Source organism: Aphelocoma coerulescens, chromosome 1 (genome assembly GCF_041296385.1).
Source record: "Aphelocoma coerulescens isolate FSJ_1873_10779 chromosome 1, UR_Acoe_1.0, whole genome shotgun sequence".
Taxonomy (NCBI): domain Eukaryota; kingdom Metazoa; phylum Chordata; class Aves; order Passeriformes; family Corvidae; genus Aphelocoma; species Aphelocoma coerulescens.
In genome coordinates this window covers 41809746-41835042 of record NC_091013.1, presented here as the reverse complement: position 1 = coordinate 41835042, position 25297 = coordinate 41809746, and the positions used below count along the sequence as shown (strand labels likewise).

At 44.8% G+C, this 25297-nt stretch overlaps 1 protein-coding gene across 2 annotated transcripts in view; it reads left to right on the top strand.

Annotated features, from left to right (window-relative positions):
- The window catches only part of CLDN10 (claudin 10), a 58950-nt gene that overhangs the window by 21300 nt on the left and 12353 nt on the right, over positions 1–25297 (top strand). Inside the window, exon 1 of one of the 2 annotated variants that reach the window (XM_069008345.1) lies at positions 20549–20819. The exons of the other annotated variant lie outside the window; for it this stretch is intronic. Within the exon in view, the coding sequence (XP_068864446.1) occupies positions 20600–20819 (220 nt within the window). The 5' untranslated portion in view covers positions 20549–20599. Of the gene's footprint in view, positions 1–20548; positions 20820–25297 lie in introns of those variants that run through there. 2 annotated transcript variants of the gene reach the window in all.

Genomic DNA, 25297 nt, shown 5'->3' with positions numbered 1-25297 from the left:
GGCAAGTCTTTTCACTAAAGCTGGCTAAGCTGCATCCTGCCCTGTTATAAAGAAGTAGCAGTAGGGCTCTGTACTAGTTTGAAAACAAACCAGTGGGAGGCACCAAGTCAGAATAACAACTTAGTGGGGAAATTAAAGAAAATGAAAAAAAAACTAAACTAGAAGAAAACACTGGTTCAAACTGACAGAGTCAAGATACAACCTGAGTCCCTGTTAGTCAGGGTGGTGCTAGCAGTCTGGTAGAATGGTGGCTGCAGTCCTCTGAAGTGGTGATCCTGTAAAAAAATGGTCTGCTTTCCCTCAGAAGAGATCCACCTCAGCTGGTGGCTGTATAGCTCCTGTCCTCTGGAAATCCAGTGGAAAGGGTTGTCTCTGGTGTTCAGAGTCTCAGATTATATCCACGATGGGATGCTTGGTTCCTCCCTCTGGGTGGAGCATCTCACAATGGGGTAATGAGTCATGAGGCCAAGTGTTGATTAGGCTCGTTAACAGAAGATGGTCTGGAGGGAGTTATCTCTGAGTCATGCAGCAGGACAATGATGGGCCATTAACAGAAAGATAGTCTGGGGGGAGGAGGCAAGGAAACACTGCCCCACCTGATTTCAACAGCTCATGAGGATGGTAATAGAGTACACTGCAACCCAGGACAGGCTCCTTATTAGTGTTTTAGCCTGCTCCAGGTGTAATATGAATTCAGGTGGCTCACAGCTATCTGAGGTCAGGTTTTTAGAGACTGAAGTGTCCAGGTACCTTTGCCCACTGGCTGGGTCTTCATCAGGCCCTTTATCATCCTCGCCATCGTTGTCCACTCTATGTAAGTTATTTGACTTACAGCATCTGTTTTGGAGGTAATTAATTCATTTGACCAAAATATAAAGTGGCATGTGTTTCTGAGGACAGCAAGCTCCACAGATTAGCTTTTCCAATAGACAACACCCTTTTTTCATCTTCAAGCTGATCCTAAACCCGGTTTTAGTGTTTCTTAAGACAGCTCACCTCTCCCTTATGTATCCATGCAGCCTGCCCTGCAATATTCTGCTTGATGCCTGCTGTAAACAAGAGTACTGCCATGTATCTCACTCTTTCCGAGGTCAGCTCAAAACTATAAAACTATACAACTTCCATTGCAAGGTTCAGATGTGAAAAACAAAATTATATTGTATGAGGAAAACAAATGCTTTCATGTACTGTAAAGCACCACCAACCAGATCACTTACTTTGATTTACATTTAGTTCTCCTGAAAGGCTGAAAATTTAATAGTATCTGGAGAACTGATGCTTGGAAAGTCAAGTAGACTCATTCCGCAATTCTAAATAATACAAGTGGAGTTTACAGTGTACCATCAAGGAGATCGGGGAAATCCACAGGGAAAAGTGAGCGTGTGTAACAAATCAGTACCGTGTGGGCTCATTTTTTTATAAAGGCATGGAAAAAGTGGCAGAAGATCTCTCACATACCCAGGTCTCTAACCTGAAAGAGCAAACCTGTAGCTCCTGCCCAGGAAGCAATGCACTACTCACTGTCACTGGGAATGGAACTTGCCTTAGGAAGGACAGCTTTATGGGACCTTGTGAGAGTGAGGCAGATGGCCATTTTATGCTCTTGGCAGCACGTTTGCTCCTGTGTTCCTCCCTCTCATCAAAATGGGAATGAATCCCCATATCCAAAAATCTCTTGCAGTAATTTACAATTGTGGCACCATTGAGAGATGTGAATCCTCAAAGAAGAAAACACTGTTCCTTGAAATAGAAGGTGAACTATTAGAGGGGACATTTAATTTGCCCCATAACATCTGAAACTCTTCAACACAACACAGAGATAGCTGAGGCATCGAAAAGAGAAAAAATGAAGAGTAAGTGGGTGGGACAAAGTTGAATGAGTCAGTAAAGGGGGAAGAAGTGATCCATTTTTTTTTTACTTCAGCCTGTGAAAAGGAAAAAAATAATATGCAAGAAAACAAAAGCGATGGCAGAAGAGTAAAGCGTAGCAAAGGATTTCAGGTAGGAAGTTAAGCAGGTGAAAAACCTCTCCCTGCCCCACAGAGATGCCATGAAATGCAAACAAATACGTGTAAAAGCCCATCAGGTAACTCAGCTCAAGAGCATCATCATGGTTTGACCAACAAATGCTGAGGCCTACTCACATGGCAAATTTGCAGTAGACCTTGCCTGGGAAAAGCATTATCTTTAGGACAAAACCATTCACATTGGAACTTCCCTACTACCCCACCAAATGCCAAAGAACAGAACAGAACAGACATTTCCATACAGATCCCTTTGGACAGAATATGTTTGTCTCAAAAAATTCCAATCAACTCCTTCCATTCCACACACTAAAATGTAGCAGTCTTGTAACAAGAACAGATCCAGAGCTACTCCCAGTGGGCACGTTAGAAGTAAGTGTTAATTAGCTCCCAGTTCTGCAAGTGCTGAGCAGTAAAGTTCTCACTCACCTGCCTCCCTCACCACCTGCCAAGTGTAAACAGCCTAGTACCACAGACCAGAGTGGCATCATCCCGCCAGCTCTGCCTCCCAAGGGTAGTAAATGATTCAGTGAACAAGAGCTGCCTGAATAGATACCTGAAGAGATGCCTGTAATTCAGTTGAGGGCAGTAAAAGGACATGCCAAGGCAAACACATTCCAGGTGACTTGCAACACCGTGTGAAATTTCACCCTATCATAAATAACACAGTAAATGTGAATGTTGCATTTCCCAAGGTACTGGTCAGACACAACCTTTTCCCTAAAGAGCAGACATGGAGGAAACGTATCACTGCTGCTTCTTAGCCCTGAAAGGCAGATCAGATGGATTCCTGCAGCAAGGATGACAACGTTATCCACTCATCCCACCTGCTGCCTCTGGGGTAAAGAAGGATGCTTTAAAAGCCATGCACTCTGGCTGTCAGGGCACACACAGCACATAAATACCTGGGAAGACAATGAACAAAGGTGTATGCCTTCCTCTTTCCTGATGTGACCTTTTCACTGTGCTCTAGCTGTGCACAGTACAATAACTCGATTTCACCATAATTTGAGGCCCTACCCTACCACAGGCATGAAAGCCAACCCACCTGGTATGATGAAAGCAGATTTTTTTGTTTGTGTCTCTACCTTATTTGTCAGCAATCAGGTTCAACCATCCATGGATGAAACAGGCATCACCTAAGAGGAGAGTGGCCACTGGGGCTGTTCACAGATAGGAGATGATGCAGGCAGTTGCCAAATTGTGGGTACTATGTGCAGTTCACCACTGGTCTAGAAAGTTGCTTTTCCAGAGGTGCACAGCCAGTCGCTCATTTCAACAGCAGTATCTCTTGAGTTGAGCAGTGTTTAGAAGGTGGGGCTCACGTCACTAATTTTAGCAGTCCAAAGAGGATCAGAGGTAATCTTAGAGGAGTCTAAGGTAATAATCTTGAACTCCTTCTGTGATAAGTGAAAAGAGACAGGGATTCCCAGAGAAATCTGTATGAGGTCAATGGACTGGATCACCCTCTGGAAGCATCCGTCTACCAGACATGGAGTTTAGAGTCAGTGACTTAGGCTAAATCCTAAACCTGAGACAATGATGCTAAGACAGAGAGATCCCATTCAAAATGGTGGCTCAGGCTTGTGGTTCATAGGTGAGACCCATGTTTGTACTACAATTTCTTCATGGATTCCTCCCTATCCATAGCCTTATTACTGAAGAGTAAGTCTCTCTTATAATGACCATATATCTCATTTTGCTGTGCCTTCCTACCTTCATGCCAAAACACTCCTAAAGAGCTGAGAGGTTCTTCCTCAGAGCTTGTTACTACTTCTCATGCCTGTATTTTCCCTGCCCACAGGCAGCATATTCTGAAGTGCCAGACATTTCCATATCTCTTGGGTCCACAGGAGACAGATTCCTTTCCTCCAGGTTTGAGACAGGTTTGTTTCTCTCTTCTGCTTTCTCACTTTTTTCACTGTCCACTCCTGTTGCAGCCTGTGCATCCCCATGCTTTCATGTTGCTTGCATGGAGTATTGGAGTGTAACAGACCTATTCCTCTGTCACTGTGCAGAGTTTAGAAACTCACAGGAAATTCAGTCCCCAAAGAACAGATTTTTCCCATCCTTAGAAAGCCTACGTGCCCTGTTGCTGCAAGATCCCAGTAGCAAAATGTGTTCACTTCCAAGATCATCTGGAGTGCAGAAGGCCACACTGCCTTTCAAACTGGCAGGAGATGGGTCCTACCACTAGTGTGCACAGGCATGGCTGGGAGTGGGGAGCAGTCAAGGCTCCCTGGATGTAGAGCACAGGCAGATCTGCAAGCTCTCCATTTCAGGGGAACAAAAGATGCTTCTGGGGATAGTGGGGGCTATTGGAGCTCTGTTAACTCTTGTCTTATTCAGTGCATCACACGTAGAATGCTGGTGGTTGCTGTAATACCCAGCACTGAGCAGGACCTGCATATAGGACCCCAGTTTTTACTGATGCAAAAAATTTGGGCATACCTATAGTTGTTTTTGTGTAGCTGTAAGTAAGAGCAGCTCAGACCCAGCCTGCTCTTTGTGGAATGGCAAAAGGGTTGGACACAAAATGTTTATATTTTATTCCAGTGTTAGTCCTTTCTGCCAAATGATGTGGTGGGTCTACATCTTTTCATATCCATGTGCTGCTCCATTGCTCCTCCCTTTTCAAGGACAGTTAGCAAAGGTAACACCTGACAGCTCAGCAAAGCAAGGCTAGCTGTCAGTACTTTATCCAGGCTGGGGAGGAGAACTGGCCTGAAGAACAGCTCATTTGACAAAACAGATCTCATTTTCTATTCCTGGCAAAGCACCTTTTCTTTCTGAGGCTCAGAATGCCTGGAAGGAACTGATTATTCCAGTGATCCTTTTCACACCACTGGCTAAGACTCTGTCAAAGATGTTATGACCAGGGTTAATACATATTATTGGTCTGTCAGCAGTGCAAAGAGTAGTTTGTGATCTTTGCAATTTTAACACAGAAAATCCATCTGATGGTGTAAGTCTTTATGTGCTATTCACTTACTGATACCTAGCCAGCATCCAGTGAGTTCCTGAGTGATCACACATCTCCACATGTGACCATGTCATATCAGTGGAAAGCAGATTCCCTGCAAACACTTCTGCTCAGAGTGTACAGACTCATTATATCAGACTCTGGTAACTACCTGCTCCTTTTTACTGTACCCTGCTTAAATTAGAAGATTGGAAGAAATGTCATTCAGCTGAAACTCAGAGACAGGAATGTGCACATCCCACCTGGAAAGATGTCCACACTCCTTTCATCCTCCTTTTCACACATTTCAGGTTTCAGACAATGAACCTGTCATATTGAAGGCAAACTATGAGCTCTCTCTTTTTTGATAGCTGAAATTACTGTTCTTCCAAGGTCAGACTCTCTGGGTCCAATCATTTTTTTCACTTGCATTATCCACCTGCCACATTTGCTTGTTCAGGGAGATAAGGCGTGTGATGTAACCCTGAAAAGAGCTTTTTCTTCTCACAAGTGAAATAATAATTACTGTTTGCTTTCCTGTGACTGCGTAGAGGGTCTGATTGTGAACTCAGAGCTGCATGAATCTTAACAGTAATTGAGAAATGTCAGTATAAAACTGCCGTAATTGAGCTTATATTTGGACTTTCCATGTTGTTTTCTGCTCTGGACTTTCCAGGTGAATAGATACCAATGTAAATTTTAAAAATAATGAAAGTCTTTATTTTCCTTAAGCTTCAGTGTATTCACTTTGAAATCATATTTCACAAGAGGCCACAGTCTGCAGTAAATTCACAAATCAAGAGCCACATGTTCCAGTACTTGTAAGTGATCAGAAATGAAGGATTAGTCAGCATTTATCAGCTCTGCTCTAGGGCAGTGAGGAGAGGACTTCACTGTACAAATGTTCTTTCTCCATATTTTATATGTACCAAACTTATTTTCCAGTAGAGGGTGCAAAATTCATCTCCAGCAATACAAAAGCACTGCGTTCCTGCCAGGCTATATTTGTAAATGACAAAACCTTTTCTGACTGTTTCTATCTCCATTTGTAAATATGGGATTCGACATTAAAATATTTGACAGTAAAAAATCCCATCCCATGACATTTGTAATATAGATGACTCCATAAGAATCTGTCAGTTTTGCTTCCTTTTACCATCAGTAAAATGAAACAGGCACTCAGGGACACAGTTCTCCCATTTAATCCTATATTTGTCATCTGAGTAGCTCTCTAGACTCCTTTGACTATGGTGCATGGAGCTCCAATGACTAGCCCAGATGTGGACATCTGCACTTTGGCCATCCAAGTTAAACAGAATCCCATCTCTTGCATTTGCCAGGGAATGCTCTACAGTGACAGTGCAGAGCAGGGTTACCTATAATGTGCTTATTGCCATACACCACTTGTCATATTGCATCATGTTCACTTCAAATTTAAATGAACTTGTGGGAAGTTATGATTACTTTTTTTTGTGGGGCTACTATCAATGTTGCAATGCAGAGCAGAATAAAGGGTCATTTGCATTGAAGAAGTCTTGGCTGGCAAGGGAAGGGAGAGGAACAGAGGTGTCACTGTAGTTAGACCACATTGTTACCGATGCCAGCTGTCACACAGATCAATAACTGTTTATTCAGGTTTCATCAATCCATGTTACCATTTCCCATGGCCTTAGTCAGTGATCTTTAAACTTCACAGACCAGTGGATCTTGAGGAAGGGTTTGAAACGTGAAGTAAATCCTTCTTGCTAAGTTTTCCTCATAATTGTTCACATGAAAATGAACAAGCATGGATCATTATTCAAAATAATGACTCATTTCTAAGATGCAAATGCTGTGGAGTTTGTATCACCTCCACTGGATATGATACAATCTTCAAACACAGTTCTTCTGTGATTTATGCACTCACAAAGAGTTGCTTTCAGCTCAAAGATGTAACCCTGCCCCTTAAGCATATATGAAACAGTTGTCACACAAAACCACTTCTGTTAAAGTGTCTCTGCATGCTCAGGTGCAAAGCCAGTGTCACATTTCTAGCCATGGTTCAGCCAAGTGGGGAGGTTACACAGTGAGCCCTCCATTGTCTCAACCTACAAATTTTGCATTTCTCTGGGGTCTCTGATCTGAAGATTGCTTCCCAGGCACAAAGGCATCTCAGCCTCCCCCTTGCTCCCAGCAGGCAGGGGTAGACAATGTAGTAGTATTGTCTTAATTTAAGAAGCAATAGGAGTCTAAAATAAAGGCAGGGTCAAACCTTACCATCACCATTTAGAGATCCTTTATGACATAGGCATCAGAAAATTGTTTGGGAGCTGGAGAAACAAAGTTCACAGCTTCTTCACACCTTCAATAAAATACTCCACCATTAAGAAAGTAAATCTCTCACTGACTTGCCTCTTCCGGTGCTGATCCTTCACTGCTCCCATAAAAATAATAAAACCCACCAGGACTGAGCTCCTAATCATAGCATCATAGAATCATAGAATCATGAAATATTCTGAGTTGGAAGGGACCCATCAGGATCATCAAGTCCATCTTCTGGCTCTGCACAGAACCATCCCCAAGAGTCACACCATGTGCCTCAGAACACTGTCCAAATGCTTCTTGAACTCTGTCAGGCCTGGTGCTGTGACCACTTTCCTGGGGAGCCTGTTCCAGTGCCCAACCACCCTCTCAGTGAAGAACCTTTTTCTAATATCCAACCTAAACCTCCCCTGACACAACTTCAGGCCATTCCCTCAGGTTCTGGCACTGGTCAAGAGACAGAAGAGATCAGTGTCTGCTCCTCCACTTCCTCTTGTGAAGAAAATACTACTGGCAGTTGGTTTTGGATGTGAACTATTTAGGAAGCTGGTCATGAGCAGACATAATTTAAATAAGACTGCAAGTCTCTGGATGCACAGTGCAGAAATAATTGTGCAAACAAGCACCTGGCTGTTCTGAAGGAAGACACTAGGCAGAACAGGACTAGACCACGCTGACATAAGCTGGCAACATCATCCTTCTAAGAGAAAATCTGGCAAGCTCTACTGATGAGTACAAATTACTCCAAAATTAATCGCCTGAGAGGGTGACTATACAGGGCCACCATCAAAGCTCTGGGTATTCCCTAGCTTGCAAATATATTGGAAGAATAGAGCCAAGTCTCTCAAGGTGATGGAACACTAAAGTGAAAAGTACTGTGTTGCAACAGTACAGAGTATGCCCACAGAAATGCTAAACAGCCTCAGTGCTCATCTGAGGATCAGGAAGGGCTTATCTCACCAGGTGTGACTGCTGCCTTGCAAGAAAAGAAGTGAAATCGCCTTCAAATGCTGTAAGTCATCAGGGAAAAAAACCTCAGAAACACCTCTCTCTTCAGGGCTACTGCAGCCCTATCAAATACAAATGGACATGACTCAAGTACCTTACTTCCCTATTGCAAAAATCTCAGCTGTTGCACAAACAAACCAACACAGAACATCATAGTTCGTTGTAAACCATTGTTTGAGTGAAGCTGACAAAAGATAGCAACCTGCAATTCCCAGCCAGCTCGTTTGGGAAATCTTCTGTCATGGATTACACACTGAAGCAAGTTCTAAACACAAAGAGTGTGGAAGAAAAAAAAAGGATGAAAAGCAAAATCCTAATGAAATTATTGTCCTGGTGGGCATTTTCAGGACTGCAAAGCAAAGCTACAAAGGGATTACAAAGGAAGTACCTCTCTATTTTGCAAGTAAATCTAGATAATTCCTGATAAGGCTAATGAATATCTGTAATTATTACATGCTCACCCCACTTCTAGTAATGAATTTTCCTAGGGATACACAGGTAGTGGGAAGTAGTATGCAAGAATATCTATTGCAGAAGAAATTCTGTGGATAAAGAGAAGCCCTGTCATAGACACCATGAGTAGTGTCCTGTTGTAGATTTCTGTAAGGAAAGGGAAAAGAACAATTTCATCTGCTAAGGGGAGGGAGGGTGTATGTGCTGGGTTATTTTAGTCTCTGCTTACCCTAAACTCTTATTTCTCTCTTGCTGTTTTATGAATTGGTTTCATCATTTTGTAGTGGCAATGCTTATGTATAGACATGCGTGTGTGTTTAATATCATTAAGAAAACATGAAACTGTGACTGGTGGGGTTGTTGCCAAATAATTTTTCTCCAATATCTAGGAAATAGCAGTTTTGATAAGAGCCTGATCTCTTCTGAGACTTAGTATGAGGCAGGGATATATAAAAGTATTTGTATCAGATCCTTTCAATATAAATTAATAAATATATATATGAGTGTTCTTGTTTGCTGTGTTCTAACACATGAGTTTTTCTTTGTGAAAGACCAGTGGTTGGTGTTTCAGCCTGTTTGAAAACCTGCAGAGCAAATTCTGCTCTCAGGGATGTGCATCCTAGTCTAATGGCTCTATTTTATTTACTTGTGCATATTAATGTCTTCAGTGATGCCTGTGCCACATAAAGGACTTGCGATAATTTCTTGGCATGATGAGTATGTGGCATAAATCTTTCCCTAAGCACAGCTACAAGCTTTGATGTACTCAAGGAAAGGCTTCCTCCGCTGAGTTCAAAGTTCAGAAGTTCAAAGGCACTTCTGATTAGAAATTAACCACAACACTTTACAAATGAGAAGGGAACGACCTATTCCACGCCTGAAGAACTTGGCAGGGGCCATTCCCACAAGTCAATAGACCACCAGCATGCCAAGAAATGTCTCACTGAAGAGAGGTCGAGTTCAGGGGCAGCACAAGCAGGAGAGTGACCTCTTACAGTCCTGCCTTGGAAAACACAGCCCCTTGGCTTCTCCACACCTTGTTTGGAGAGCACGTCCTCAACACAAGCAGTTACTTGCCTTTATTTACAGCGCTCTGTATCGCTCCAACCACATGGTAGATATCGAGCTGAATATCCAGATGGGTGCCCATCCTTGGGACATCATACCAGTCCCAGCGAGTTCAAGGAAATCTAACCTTCCTATCTTTTCTCGTGTGGCATAGAAACCCCTAAGCTGACAGACAGAGGCAGCAGGTTAATCACTGAAATGCATCTGGGCAAGGAGACTGTCAGCTGACAGGCATGCATCCAAGGATGCTGCTGCTCCCTGCCGAACTCCAAGAAACACATCAGCACTTGTGAGGTTCTCGGGGCACCTGGGCAGTTTCTGCTTGCACAAGACACTTGCTGGGGGAGCCACTGAGGAAGATGTGAGAGGGGCAGAGGGCTGAGGGCTTCAAACCCAAGGATGCCCATATGCTGAGCCACTCATACCATGACTCACTGCGATGAGAACAGGCAGCCAATGGCAAGTGCAAGTCAGGTGGAAGGCCTTGAAGAACCCAGGACAATACTGGGCTGGTGGAGCGGGCGAGCAGAGGCTGCTCAGTCAGCTCTACAGGCATGAGAGAAATTTCTTGCTGAAAAAACACACGAATTAATTTTTGTTGAACACAGAGGAGGATTGCACTTTCCCTTTGATTTAACTGCGTCTTTTTATTTTGATGCTTTAAACTCAGCCCTCAAAACCCATCACATCTTCCATTTCTCTGGTCACCCTGTGTAAAGCTGAAGAGTCACACATGCCTGAAGCTAACAACCTTTAGCCATCATTCCCACAGAAACAGTGGATTGACATAGAGAGAGCCTGCAAGTAGGAGAGAGGCGCTTGTGCCTTTGGTCTTACTTAAGCCAACCTCAGCCTGCAGAAATGTCCAGCACTGAGGCTTATGCTGCCAGAGCTGGAGAACAGTTGTGGCAGAGGTGGGTAAAACCTCCTGCAAAGTGTAGGCAGGCAAAGGATTTAGAGCAGCCTCCGGGGCATACACCTGCTCAACAAGGATCCCAGCTTGAGTTTAGATCCTGTTTGGGATGGGAAGAAAATTGAAACTTGCTCAGGCATGTGATCCCAAAATCAATATTTTCACAGCTCAGGGCATGTGACGTGTCACTGGAAGGTGCCTGGTGAGGACAATGGCTGGCACAGAACTGCAGCTCCACACGGCTCCAGTGCACTCTGCCACTGACCAGGCTGCACACAGGCATCTAGGAGCTGATGGCTCTAGGTTTCCTTTACGGGCAGGAAAACTCCTCCCACAGATCTGCACACTTCCCAAGGCTGCCCTGTATTTAATGGGACTGGAGGGGGTAGGGTGGGATTTTTGACTGGCAATAGAATTTCATTTTTGTATTTTACATGGTATACTAAAGCACAGAACTTCACACAAACAGTATATCCAGCGATAGCACAAACACTTCCTCCAGCTAAATTTTAACATTTGTGTTCAATTCTCTAATGGATGCAGCAAGCCTGTAGCTTTTGCATGCCATGTCCTAACTCTGTCTTACAAAACCAGGTTTTCTTGTGTGTATTTAGAAAAGTTAACAGTTCCCAGAATACCACATGAACAAAATGCTCTGGGCCATCTTTCCAAATAAATCCTTAATCCTCAGACATTACTGAAAGTAATTTTTGTCAATAGTGCACCATCCAGCAGAAAAACAAAGAGCAGTCATTAAAAAAACCGAACATACTGGTGTCTCCAGTCTCAGTGTTTGGCATCTGCTGGCATTTTTATTTTGCTGGTATTTGTCAAGCAATTTACAATCAAAATCCACCACTTTGTTAACTGGAGACTTCTGAAACATTAATTTGCTGTTGAAAGATTTTCTGATTCCTGTCTACATAAAATAGCTACACCAAACATTGGGAAACAAAAGGAAACTGAATTTTCCCAGAGCTAGCACCAAGTAAAGAGATTGCTGCATTATCCCATTTTCAACCACTATACAACTTTTTTGAAAACAAAGAGTGTAGTGCAATATTTAAATCCATGTAAAACCACCAAAAATCAGAAACATGCTCAGTTTCCCACCATTGGCATGAGGCACCATCCAATGCTGCAAACTTTCCTCATAAACTGCAACTTAAGCCAAAACTGTTTAAGAATTTCTTCTTTTCTAAAAGACAAAATGCATTTCTGATATGAAAAAAAGAGACTTTACATAGTTCTAATGCCGAATTCGCAAAAGTGTTTCTGCCCTTCTTCACCCGGCTTGCAGCTAAAGTGAATTAAAAAGCTGCATAAGAGCACATAAATGAGCCAGTAAAATCAATCAGCTAAGAAAAGACACTTGAACAAAGAGGAAAACAAAGAGGAAAACAGAAGAAAACCCCACAGTGCATACCTGGATCTCTATTATCAGTGGAAAAGGCTTTATTTCTTTGCAAGGACAATGACAAGGTAGAACTACTGCAAAGTAATGAAAGAAAAATACTTTCCGTATGGGACCATGAAAACATTAACATAACAGGCAAAGCACATTATGTCCTGCCCTTGGCAAATGTCTTGTTGGCTACTCTGGACTGTGACCCAGCAAAAATAAGCAGTCCAAATGAATTTTTTCCTAGGTAATATAGTGCTTCATTTACTACAAGCAGTAGTGGACTGTTTCCTCAAGAGTCAGCATGGAGGCTGACCGAACATTGCACTGAACAAATAGGAAAACCCTGTGCTAGACCCAGATTGCATACAAAAATGAGCTGAAGTGTTGCTTGGTGCTCTAGAAAACTTCCAAGTACTTTTGATCCATTTGATTTTTGAAAATGCAGTGGTTTCAGTAGATGGGAAGACAAGAGGAACTTGATTGTGTCCCTCAGCACAAACGTGCTGACATTGACACCTATGTTTTAGGATATTTTTTTATGCTCATATCTCATTACTGCCACTTTTATTTGTGATTTCTTAAGCTCAGAAAATTTAAATTGGATTTTAAATCTGTTCTCTTTATCCAAGAACCTCTACACGTGGAGGCAATCTCCCCTTTTACTGAAGGGTTTTAACCACTTCTCTTTCAAATACACACACCACGTCAGAAACCAAATCAAACCTGAAGGATCAAAAGAAGCAGTATTGATGATGGATCAAATGCACACTAACCACAACCGGTTTATTGATTTTTGAATCTGTCACATATTATTTCCTTATTCCCTTTGTTTCTGAATTGCTTGAGCATGTTGATCTAAGACAGCTTTTAACTTTGCTTTGTCACCGTGACCTTTTTTGATCCTAGTCCATTTGCTCTCAAATTAAGTTACACTACAGAAGCTGCTTTGCTCTAGGTTGTGGTTTTCGTGGTCTCAGTTAAATTAAATCTTTCTATTTGTCCCACCAGCTGAGACAACCAGTGCTTGACAAACAGTGGGGCCAGGGACAGCAAACCACAACACCTTCTTCATGGCACAACCATTCCCTGAGTAAATAAGGAGCCCTGTGGGAACTGGGGAGATGAACCAGAGGAAGGCATGTGGAAGAGCTTCCTTGCAGATAGAGACACTGGTGGGAAGGTATAAGGCAGACGCTCATCTTCACCTGTCTCCCTTTCCTTCAAATTGGAAACTGGGACAAATGTGTGTTGAGGGCCAGGCTGCACCAAAGCAGGGCTAAGTACAAAGAGCCTAGAGAGTAAATTATCACACCTCACTCATGCTCTGCTGCAGCTTATTCCTTCCTCCTCCAGGGTCTTTGCCAGTCACCTCATATCTCCTCAACCGCTCACCCCCTGTTTGCTGAAGCACACACTGAACAGCTTTGCTCCTGCATCCACGTGGGAAATGAGCCCCTCTTTCCCAGAAGCTCATCTCTTCTTCTCATCCCTGCTCTGATGTCTCAGGAAGGGTATTACACTGGCAGAGCTAAAGGTCTCTGTGGCGTGCCCCTCTTGGGGTTTTCTTTAGCATATCCAGAGGCATCCTAAAAAAATAACTAAAAGAAGAGGATGGCCATGGAAAAATTTCCCTATGGGTAAACAGCTGATAAAGTAGTTAAATGTACTGCTGTTATGAATGGAAATACGCATATCTGTGAAAAGAAGATTTCAGCATGTGTGCTAAATAACAGGGTAGCAGGGACCACATGGAATCATGTTCTGGGCTTAACATATAATCTGTGATCATTAGAGCACCTGGGCGCCACTTAGAGCTATAATAAGCCAAATTCAGCCCAGTGCTACTCTATCTGCTCCAGCGAGGTAACAAAATCACAGGGTAGTAGAGTAAGCCAGGTTAGGAGGGACCTCCAGGGGTCATCTAGTCCAAAACACATCTAATCAGATGGGCTTGTTCAGGGCCATGGCAGTTAAGTCTTGAGCACCTCCAGGGAGGGAGATGCCTCTCTGGGCAGCCCGCTCCCAGTGCTTGACCATCCTCCTGGTAAACAATTTGTTCCTAATACCTAATGGGAATTGTCTGCCTTCCCTCTCGTGCCCCTTGTCCTGTTGCTGTGCTCCCCCCAGAGGGTCAGCTCCTGCTTCTGCGTGTCCTCCGTCTGGGAACTATCCTGATGCCTGTAAAAAATGACAGACTCCTCACGCCTGGATCTAGGTGCTCAGGAAACAGCAGAGGCCGGCTGTGGCACACAATGGCAGAGGACACACACAGTGGGAAAGCATTCCCACTCCAGGAACACCAGTATCCAAACACTGTCCTGCTGCTCAGACACTGGCCAGGACTCAACTCCTTTGTCTTTATGGCTCACTGGCAAGGATCACTTCTGAATACCAACCGCTCTGGAAAGACATTTGCCTCTCTGCCTCCCACCTCAGTTAAATCCTTTTAAATTCCATTAGATACAATATGGTTTTATTTTGAAAACTTTCTAAAATTTTGCAAACTTTCTAAATTGCATTACATAGGGCCTCATGTTCTAAAAATCCACCCGGAGGTCTCCTGCCTTTTCACAGCAACTGCCTGTGCTTAGTGAAACTTAATTTGATGTGGAGGCCACTTCTGAGTGATGAGAGCTGCACCTGTGCTGTTGGCCAGGAGGAATGCACCTCCAGGAAAGTAGGAGATTCACTTCTTCACATTTCCTGCTGAGTTTGTTAAACAGGTTATATCTATTTTTGAAAGCATTGTATTACAAACTTTCAGGGACAACACAGGCTTTTCTCAACAAAATTGTGGTGAGCTGGAAAAAAAAAAGAAACAATACATTAATCACAGTGTCAAGAAACAAAGTCTGTAATGTCCAAATGCAGTCAACAGAGAGAGGGAGAGGGGAAAGTTTATTGGCTTGCAGAATGCAATTTTTCACTCCTTTAAAATGCTCTGGATTGTCAGTTCCTATTAATTTTTTACTTTTTGTTATGTAATATATGAACTGCATAGCTAAAAATCATTCTTGTCCTGGCAGTTTACAAAAGACATGCAGTAATTTAATTTAATTCCTTTTCCCACCACTTAAGAAAATCAACGATGGCAACCCCAGCAAGGACTGGTGATTATTAACTGATGTTCCCAATATGATGGATTTTTTTTTTTTTTGATGAGACTGAAATGTTCCTTTGTTTACTCTCTTTTGAGGAAGAGGATCTGGTTGCTCATTTTTTAGGTGGCACTTTGTTCTGCACAATGCAGAGCACCATGCAAGCTCCTCACTTACAGCTGTGTTAATCTCCTCTAGTGTACGCGCCACTTTGGGGTGCCTTCCCCAGACCTAGCACTGCCAACAGACCTGACCTTGCCCAGGTGATGACATTCTTATGAGCCTATGTTCTCCCCATGCCTGCCTTACTTCTTCAATATTCAGGTCCTCAGGGGAACCCTAGCAAACAAGGAAGTTGTCCTTCAGCCTAAGAAAAATTAAGTTGGGGCTTTTTTCTTTTGCACAAGTGCTCTAGGCACCCTGGAAATCATAACATGGCAAAGCCAGGAAAGAGTCTCAAGTTGCCCAACCTATGCTTGGTAAAATTACAAGAAAAATTACTCCAGGACAAAGGCATGACGACCCTAGCCTGCTTATCCTGGCTGCAGAACAAATGCTGTTGTCATCTGGTGTTTAACTTATGAGGCAATAAAGATTACTTGTGATTTTGATCCTGCAAAAGCTAAAATAATATCCTGTATTTCAGACTTGAGCACAGAACCCTCTCTGAAGAGTTCTCCTGTACATGGCAATATAATAAAAGTTTGCACATTATAAAAACTCAGCTATTTATTCATATTCCATCCTGATTTGTAAAATGTATGTAGTTCAAAAATCTCACTAGCTTGAGGTTGGTCCCTGCTGACTGGAAGCTAGCCAGTGTTATTCCAATCTGCAAGAAGGATGTGAGGGAAGACCCAGGGAGCTACAGAGCTGTTAGTCTAACTTCAATTCCTGGAAAAGTTGCAGAGAAGGTCACACTGAGTACTGTCAAAAGGCATTTAAAGAACAATGCAATCCCCAGGCACAGTCAACATGGGCTCACAAAGGGAAAATCCTGTTTAACTAATTTCGTATCCTTCTACGATAAGGTCACCCACCTAGTGGATGAAGGCAAGGTGGGGATGGAGTTCTTCTGGATTTCAGTCAGGGTTTTCATACTGTCATTCACAGCATCCTTCCACACAAGTTGTCTAGCTATGGGATGAATGGATTCATGGTGTGCTGGCTGAAGGACAGAGTCCAAAGGCTTGTAGTGAATGGGGCTACATCTGTCTGGTGAACAGTCACCAGTGGTGTTCTATACACCTCAGTCCTGAGGGCCAGATCTGTTCAATATCAGCAATCTGGGTGCAGGACTTGAACACACCATTACCAAGTTTGCTGATGACACCAACCCGGGAGGTGCTGTTGGACACTCTTAAGGGACAAAAGGTTTTGCAGAGTGATCTGGATACATTGGAGCATTGGGCTATGATTAATGGGATGAAATTTAACAAGTCCATATGCTGGATTCTGTACTTAGGACAGAGTAATGCTGGGAACAAGAATAAATTGGGAGAACAGAGGGTGGAGAGCAGCCCTGCAGAAAGGGGTCTGGGGTTGCTGGTTGGCAGCAGGATCAGTGTGAGTCAGTGTGTCCTGGCAGCCAGGAGGGCAAATCCCATCCTGGCATGCATCAAAAGCAGCATCATCAGCCTGTTAAAAGAGGGGATTATCCCTCTGTATCCAGCACTGGTGCAGCCTCACCCAGAGCGCTGTGTGCAGTGCTGGGCCCCACAACTTAAGACCGAGGTTGACATCTTTGAATGCATCCAGAGGAGGGCGACAGCTGGTGGACGGGCTGGAAGTCATGTCCAGTGAGGAGTGACTGAGTACTCTGGGCTTGTCTAGTTTGGAGAAAAGGAGGCTGAGGAGTGATCTCATTGCTCTTTGCAGCTTCCTGAGGAGGGGGGGAAAGGAGATGGATGTGCTGATCTCTTCTCATTGGGATCCGGCAATAGGATGTGTGGGAATGGTTCAAAGCTGCACCAGGGAAGGTTCAGACTGAATATTAGGAAGCATTTCTTTACTGAAAACATGGTCAAGCCTGGAAGAGGCTTCCTAGAGAGGTGGTTGATGCCCCAAGCCTGTCAGTGTTTAAGAGGTATTTGAACATACCCTTAGTAACATGCTTTAACTTTGGGTCAGTTCTGAAGTGTCAGGCAGTTGGACTAGATGATCATAACAGGTCCCTTCCAACTGAAATAGCCGATTCTAAACACATACTAATATTTCTCCCCTGAATGCCATATTTATGCCCAAGAGCCAATGAAACTTGCCACAAAAAATGAACCACAGGGATTGTTTTTATTAAAAAAAAGACAGGAGCACCTTTCTTAAGTCCAAGGGAATAAACCCCGTTCTCAGCCAAATGACCCAGCACAAAACTATGTTATTGCATTGACCTGATCAACTTATGAACAGAAGAAAATGGAAATCAATCTGACAGTGGTCTGAGAAACTTTCCAACGCTATAACTTGTCCCAAAACACAGGAACAACAACAAAAAAACAACAAAACAAACAACAAAAAAACAAAGCAAAGGCCAAGTCTTTCATGCAAATCCAAAGGCAGAGCTATGGTGGCAGGAAGACAGAGGTTGAAGGGAGATACAGAAATGTCTTCATATGGATGTTAAATTTCCTACCGCAACAACAGGGAGAAAAGAGACCATTGTATCCTGGAAAACTGGAAGATGTATGAGTTAAGCTCACAGAAAGGGACTTGCAGTGGCACAAGAGAAAGAAGCTGGAAAAATTAGACAGTCTCACAGCCTCACAGGTGAATGTTTTCCTATGTCTTATCCCTGCAGATTCCCACCAGCATGAAGAAAATGCCACAGGGGAAGAGTATCTCTTGCAACTTCCCTTACTCTTCAGCCTGGGGTGAACACTCAGCTGTGCATTATGTCGTTTTGGGTTTACGTCACCAAAGATGAGATCAGAAGTGCAACATCTTGCTTTGATTTTACATGAGAAAGATGGTAACAACTGGACTAGTAACATAAAACATCCTCAAAAGCAACAGCGTCAGGAGATGAAAGGAGGAGCCTTTTCCTGAAGCTAACGCAAGTCTGGTACTCATGTACACTGAGGCCACTTTTCAACATCCTGGATAGAACAGGCTTTACAAGGGAATTAATGTATAAATTAGCCCTGCTTGAAGGGTCCTTATGGACAAGCAGAGAGTGGGTTTGAGGGTGAAATAACTTCATTTGTCCTAAGCCACCTGCATGGGCTCCCCCTGAAGTCCCTGGCAGCAGACAGGTAGCCATCAGAGAGATGTGGATCCACGATGCACATGGCAGCTAAGTCTGGCTCTGTTGAAAGCAGCATGGTCTGGGACAGCACAAATTGTTGTTGGACATCACAGCCGGAGGCTACAGCAGCTTCAGCAGGACTACCCACCCTCAGCGGTGGCACTCACCAGCCAGCCACTTCTGCTGGCCCTCCGGGAAGCGGTGCCTATGCTCTTCAGGAAGATCCTCTCCTTCCCAGACTCAGAGGCTCAGAATCAGAGGCTCAGACTCAGGCCTAGAGGTATCCTGGATATGTTCCTATCCTTTGACACTCACTCCAGCCTTCTGGTTATTGCATGGCAGCACACCAAAAAGTTCTGATGGGCCCTGGTCAAAATTTGCCCAAATGCTACTCCCTGGATTCACCGAGCAAAGCAGTGTTATCAACAAAAGAATAGGTGAGCTTCCTATGCAAAAAAACACGATGACCCAGGTTTGGACTCAAGTCTCCTGCCTCAAACTTGATTAGATACTAGTTGATAGCTTGGATTGATCTACTTTACCACCACCAACATAATTCCAGTCTGCAAGATCTCAAAGTGAGATGATGGGAGAAAATATTCAAAAAATCTTTCTTTTCTTTCTCCCTTCGCCTGCCATGCCCTACGATAACTAGACTATAACATCATTGAAATGGGACTTGGATCTATGGTCATCCTGGTGTTCCAAAGTGAGCTCTGGCTACAGCCTGACACCGCACTGGAGGGTGGCTCACCTACTTCATGACCCTGCTTCTTTGCCCTCCTGGGGAGAGAAGAGGGCATCTTGGCACAGAGGTTGAAGGGAGCTGTAGCATGCTCCGTGCCCAATGCTGCTGTGCAAACAAGCCTCCTGCCTGCTTTCCCCTCTCCCTCTTCCCTGCCAATGCTGCTGTGCGTCACCTGCAGGTCAGAGAGTACCAAGGAGGCAGAGGGCAGGCAGGGAACCACTACATCAGTAAATGCATCTGTGGACCACCCTTTTATCCTGCTGGAGCATTAACAGATCAGAAAACACCCTGTTCACACCTTGGATGTGTGTGAGCTCTGACACACATCCAAGGGTACACCTAACTCTGAGGGTTTTTTCCTTTTTTTTTTCAATATAGGTCTGTAAGGTGATTACATCCGGGTTTGTGTCCACACGGCAAAACCAAAGACCATTCATCAGAAGAATAATGATGCAAATATGGCTTCTTATCCTCCAGTGATTGCCCATCTGGCAAAAAGTTTTAGAAAATGTAACAATAGTTTTGAAATAAATAGGAGGAAAGTAAAGACCGGCAGTGTACTTTCCACATCAATGGCAAATATACTACTGATGTGGAAAGCAAACAGCTTCAAACAAGAGGAGAAACCACTGTGGATAACTCTCTCGACCTGTGAGCTGCAGGCTCAAATGCCACTGCATTAAAATTGAGGTAGAAAATCCCAAGTTCATCACCTCACATTGCAAAAACAGGTATCAAATGCTGTATCATCTACGGCTGGATAATATCAGGGGGCCAATTGAAATTCAGAGGATTAAAAAACCTTGCAATGCATTTCTAAATCTTACGTCCCTGTAGGAATATGGAGCGCTCACGGTCGGCACACCTGTATTCCGCAAGCATTCCTCAAAGCCACCCCCCTGGCAAGGCTGTTTGTGGGGAGAATGGCGGGGGGCCATACGGAAACAGATGCAAACCTGCAGCTAGGGAGGAGATGCTAAGGACGCACCTTTCTCGCTGCTGCCACCCCCTCCCGACCCCCGCACGAGCACCTGCAGGGGAAGGGGAATCTAACCCCAAATTGCAGGTCACGCCGCTGTTTGTTTGTTTGTTTGTTTGTTTGTTTGTTTTCGGGTCTGCTCCACCCCGGGGAGCGCCGCGCCGGGCCGTGCTGGGGTCCGCTCCGGGGACCCCGGGGCGATGCCGGGGCCGGGCGGGGCGGGGGCGGCCCCGGGGCGATGCCGGGAGCTGCCGGGGCTGATTGGGCTGCGCGGCCGCGGCCCCCGCCCCGCCGCGCTCGGCTCGGCCCCGCTCCGCCCGCTGCTGCCGGGATCCCCCGCCCCCGGGCTCGCCGGGATCCGCCGCGGCTCCGCGCCGCCCGCCGCCTGCTGCCGGGCCCATGGCGAGCACGTCGGCGGAGATCATCGCGTTCCTGCTGACCATCTCGGGATGGGTGCTGGTCTCCTCCACGCTGCCCACCGACTACTGGAAGGTGTCCACCATCGATGGCACGGTCATCACCACCGCCACCTTTTGGGCCAACCTCTGGAAGACCTGCGTGACCGACTCCACCGGCGTCTCCAACTGCAAGGACTTCCCATCCATGCTGGCGCTGGACGGTCAGGCTCCCGCTGACCCCCACTCCGACACCTCCCCGGTGTCCCCTGTGCGGGAGCTCCCGGGGCCGCTCCCGGGCCGGCCTCGGCGGGGCGGGCGGGCAGCGGGGGGTCGGGGTGCGCCGAGCGGGGCCGGGGGGCGGCGGGGACCCTGACGGAGGCGGCTCCCCCGCGGGCTCATGGGCAGGTGCCCCCGTGTCCCCAGGCAGGTGGCAGCGTGCTGCTTGTGCACACCTGTGGAAGTGGGGTTTTTTCCTCCCCAAAACCTACTGGTTGAGATTTGTGCCCAAGTGTCCGTTTTGGTCTCTCGTGCTGTCACTACCTGCCTTTTTGTCCCCATCAGAAGAGTGTGTGTGTGGATTTGACACAAGAAGAATGCAGGCAAATTTTTCTTGCCGATTTATTTTCCGACTGTCGTGACATTCCTCTTTTTTATGGTTTTGCCAGCCATGCAACGGTCAGTGGAGAAGAACAAGCCTTGGCGTAGTTTTGTTTTAATTAATGTTCCTTTGCTGGTTTTGCTAAGCGGTTATTAACTCAGATGTAATTGCTTCATTGATAAATGACAGTGTAAAAGCTCGGGGCAGTCAGGGATGCAAAAGTATGCAGAAGGGATGCATAGCTTTGCTCAGCTTTAGGGCAGTATTATTTTGAAGCAAAGCTAAGAGTTTTGCTATAGGGCTTGAAACCAAAGATTGAGTTGGTGCTGCGTTTCTTCCCTAATTAAGGGGAAACATTTTTGCCCTTTAAGGAAGTTGTACTGAGAAACTGGTTCACTGCAGGAAATCTTTACAACTAAACGTTTAGTTGGTAAATGCAAACTGATTATGTCTGGTAGAAACAGAAGTGTGTATGGCATCAGTTTATAGGTTCAGGAGTGACTGTAAAGAAAGGGAGAAAGGCTTCTAAAATTATGGCACCTTTTCTAAGTTTTTATAGTTATAAATTAATGCAATATGCAGTGTTCCAGTGGCTTTGATACTCACAAAAGATCATGCCTGCTGTTCACAGTTTGTCAAGACATCCCCTTTGCACTGGAGTCTGAGAAGGTATTTTGGTGTTAAAAGCTCTGATTAAGAGGAACGGAAGGTCTGTTAATCTAATCACTAACAGAGATTAATACTATTGTAATGGGGATTAATATGAACATGACGTTAATACCAATATCAGAAAACCTTTAACCTCTGTATGTAGAAAGGGCTGAAAGAAGTCAAGGTACCAAAAAGAGGTAACACAGGCAACCCTTAAGCATCACTACTGCAGGATGTTTCCCTTGGGTGGAGAAGTGCTGTTCCCCAGACCTTCTTTTGACCCAGCCCCATGGAGGCAGAGGGATTTGCCAGTTCGTCCAAAGGGATAGGAGAGCTGGCTGGCCTCCATTGACATCAGTCACTCTGTGGCCAAGTGTAGCAGCTGAGAATGTAGTTTCCAGGACTGGGCAAGGAGCTGTGGTCTCTGTGCAGGCAGGCATGGAGTGATCATTGGTGCGAAACCGTTTGGATCCCTTGAATCTATTGTTTAGCTGTTCTTTTAGGTCTGGTTGAATCTGTTTTCAGAGTAAGAAAAGCATAGTTACAAAGTATGCAGAATTGGGAACATTTAAATTATCAAGAAGACAACGACACTTGACAGCAAGGTCCTTACCGCCCATTCCCCCAAATGCTTGTGCATTGAAACTTTGTGTTGGGTAGCATGTTCCACTTGGTCAAGGAATGAGTTTTCAAGGTGCCTTGTGCACAGTAAAAGAGCCATCAGGTCATTTTGGACAGAAGTGAATGTGAAATGCACATCTGGAAGAGCCCTGTCCCAATCCTTCTGGCCAGGTTGTTTATCAGTAGTGGAAAGTTCTCAGCTTCAGTGTTTCTCAATAGCATCTCTAAATGCTATGGGGCCAGATTCTGGTACCCAGGCACAATGTGAATGAAAGGCAGGCTGGAGGGAGGGTGATGCACCCCCCCAGCACAGACCAGGCACGCTGGGTTGGGTCAGAGGGGCAGCCGCCGCAGTCAGCGGTGCTTTCAGTAGGTAGCCTAGCCCAGACTCCCCTCCTTGTGGTTACAGCTCTGCAGGGAACCTGTTAGCAGCTGACTGTGGGTGTGTATGTCCCCTCTTCACCCTAAACCTTTCCCTGTGGGGGAGTGCACTTCAGGACTGCAGTGTGTCACTCGTGGCTTAAAGAATTTCTGTCTCAACAAGTAGACAAATCTGCCTCAGCCCTTGTCTAGCCTGTCCCTTCGCTGCTCTTCCTCTTTGCCCAGACTTACATGTCTAAGGTGGATCTCATTCCCTGTGATTGGGAATGTGGGAATTTCCTGACTCCATCCTCAGGTGGGGGACTCAGAAGACACAAAACGGCAGATCTGGTTTCCTGTTTTCCGTGAAGTGTTTGTGAGCAGAAACAATAACCCTATAAAGATACATGTAGTGACAATATGTTGCTCTCCTCAAAATGGTAGAGCATGACTGGGAAGTTACTAAAAATATTTCTGTTGTCCCACAGAAATGTGGCTCTGCTCCACTTCTCCCTCACACAGATGGAGAGGATGTGCCTCACAGAGCAGTTCCTCTTCTACGGAAATTTTTTTTTTGGTCAACTCAGAAACCTCCAAGTGTTGCTGGACTTCTTATCCACAGAGACTGCTCAGGTCTTCCAGGGGATCAGAGGCAAAATGAGGGGGAAACAAATCAGGGTGTCACTGTGCTTTGAGCAACCTTGTCCATGCAAGGTGTCCCTTCCCATGGCAGGGGTTAGGAACTAAATGACCTCTGAGGTCCCTCCCAACCCAAACCACCCAATGGCTCTGTGATTCTACGCCAGTTGCTGGAGTTCTCCTGTGGAGTGCAGGAGAAGTCCTTCGTTCTTTAGAAGCAGTGTCATAGTTCAGGTCAGGGGTGCTCAGGAGATAATTCCTCTTTACCCTTGTTTTGGTTTATATCATGGAGTGGGCTTGGGCTGTCCTCCCCAGAGTGCTGTGGCATGGCACAGCAGCAGGGCTGCCCTGATGGCTTTTAGGCCATCACTCCACATGAACAGCATCCAGAGAAAATTGTTTGTGGTCCCCTTCCACCTTTATGCACTCCTGTAGAAGAAATCAATTTGGCCAGCTGTCATTAAGTGCTAAGCCCCACATTCTGTATGCAAGCAAAAATGCTCTTCCTGTCCATGGGACTTAAAGTCATTTCAGGTCTATTTTTTGTGCCACTGTTCATAGGTGAAAATTTACTGATGAAACCACCTCCCCAAAAGAGGACATATCAGTTTCCATGTTTCCAACAGTGGATCTGATGACCTTTTGCAAGATCAGAGCTGAACAAAAATTCAATTATGAGCTAAAAGAGGGTATTAGAGCTTAGAAAGACATACAAAAGCAATGGGTGTGTACTTTTGGAAGGAATCTGTGCTGTATCTGTAAGGCAACCTCTTACACTTCACGTGATACAGACTGCAAAATGCCACCAGAGGCATTTATTGTGAAAGTGGCAGTCCCCAGAACTTTGCATATATATTCTTTTGCATAGTGTCATATGATATGAGTATATGAATGCCTCCTAACTCTTTGTAAGCGTGAGGCAAGTGTGAGATCAGTGAGGCAAGAAAGATGAAGCTCTTACAAGATTAATTTGAATGCAAGACAAAACACATTTGTTTAAAAAAAAAAAAAACCCACCTTGAAATAGGTTTCTCTTGGAATGCTGCTAAACATGACTTTATGAGTAATGCATGTTTGTCTGCTTGTCTGTTTAAAACACACGGCTTTTTGCTGGTTGGGAGCTTCATTTGGGTGGTTGGTATGTACATGACAAGTTTCCTGCAGGAGCTGGTGCAAATACAGTCAATAAACATTCGGAAAAGGACAGGTTTTAGTCTTGAGTGGAGGACTGTGAAGAAATCCCTTTTACAGTCCTCTTCATTATCATAGAATCACAGAATGGTTTGGGTTGGAAGGGACCTTAAAGACCATCTGGTTCCAACCCCCCTGCCATGGGCAGGGATACCTCCTACTATAAAGGTTGCTCAAGGCCACATCCAGCCTTCAACACTGCCAGGGATGGGGCATCCACATCTTCTCTGGACAACCTGTTCCAGTGACTCACCACCCTCACAGTAAAGAATTTCTTCCTAATATCTAATCTAAATCTCCCCTTTTTCAGTTTAAAGGCATTTCCCCTTGTCCTGTCACTACACACTCTTGTAAAAAGTCCTTCTCCAGTTTTCCTGTAGGTGCACTTAGGTTCTGGAAGGCTGCTGTAAAGTGTCCCCAGATCCTTTTCTTCTTCAAGCTGAACAAGCCCTAGAGGTCTTGGTGACCAATATAATCTTGCTTTCTTGAAAGCAGGAAAGAGGTTTAGTTCCTCCTACAGGCAAATGTTATACAGAGTTTGAATCTAGGATCTAAGCAATGGGAGGTTAGATTTGGTAAAAATGTTGATTTCAACCTTTCATGCTTCCTAATGCTCCTGTCAACCAAATGGGACTAATA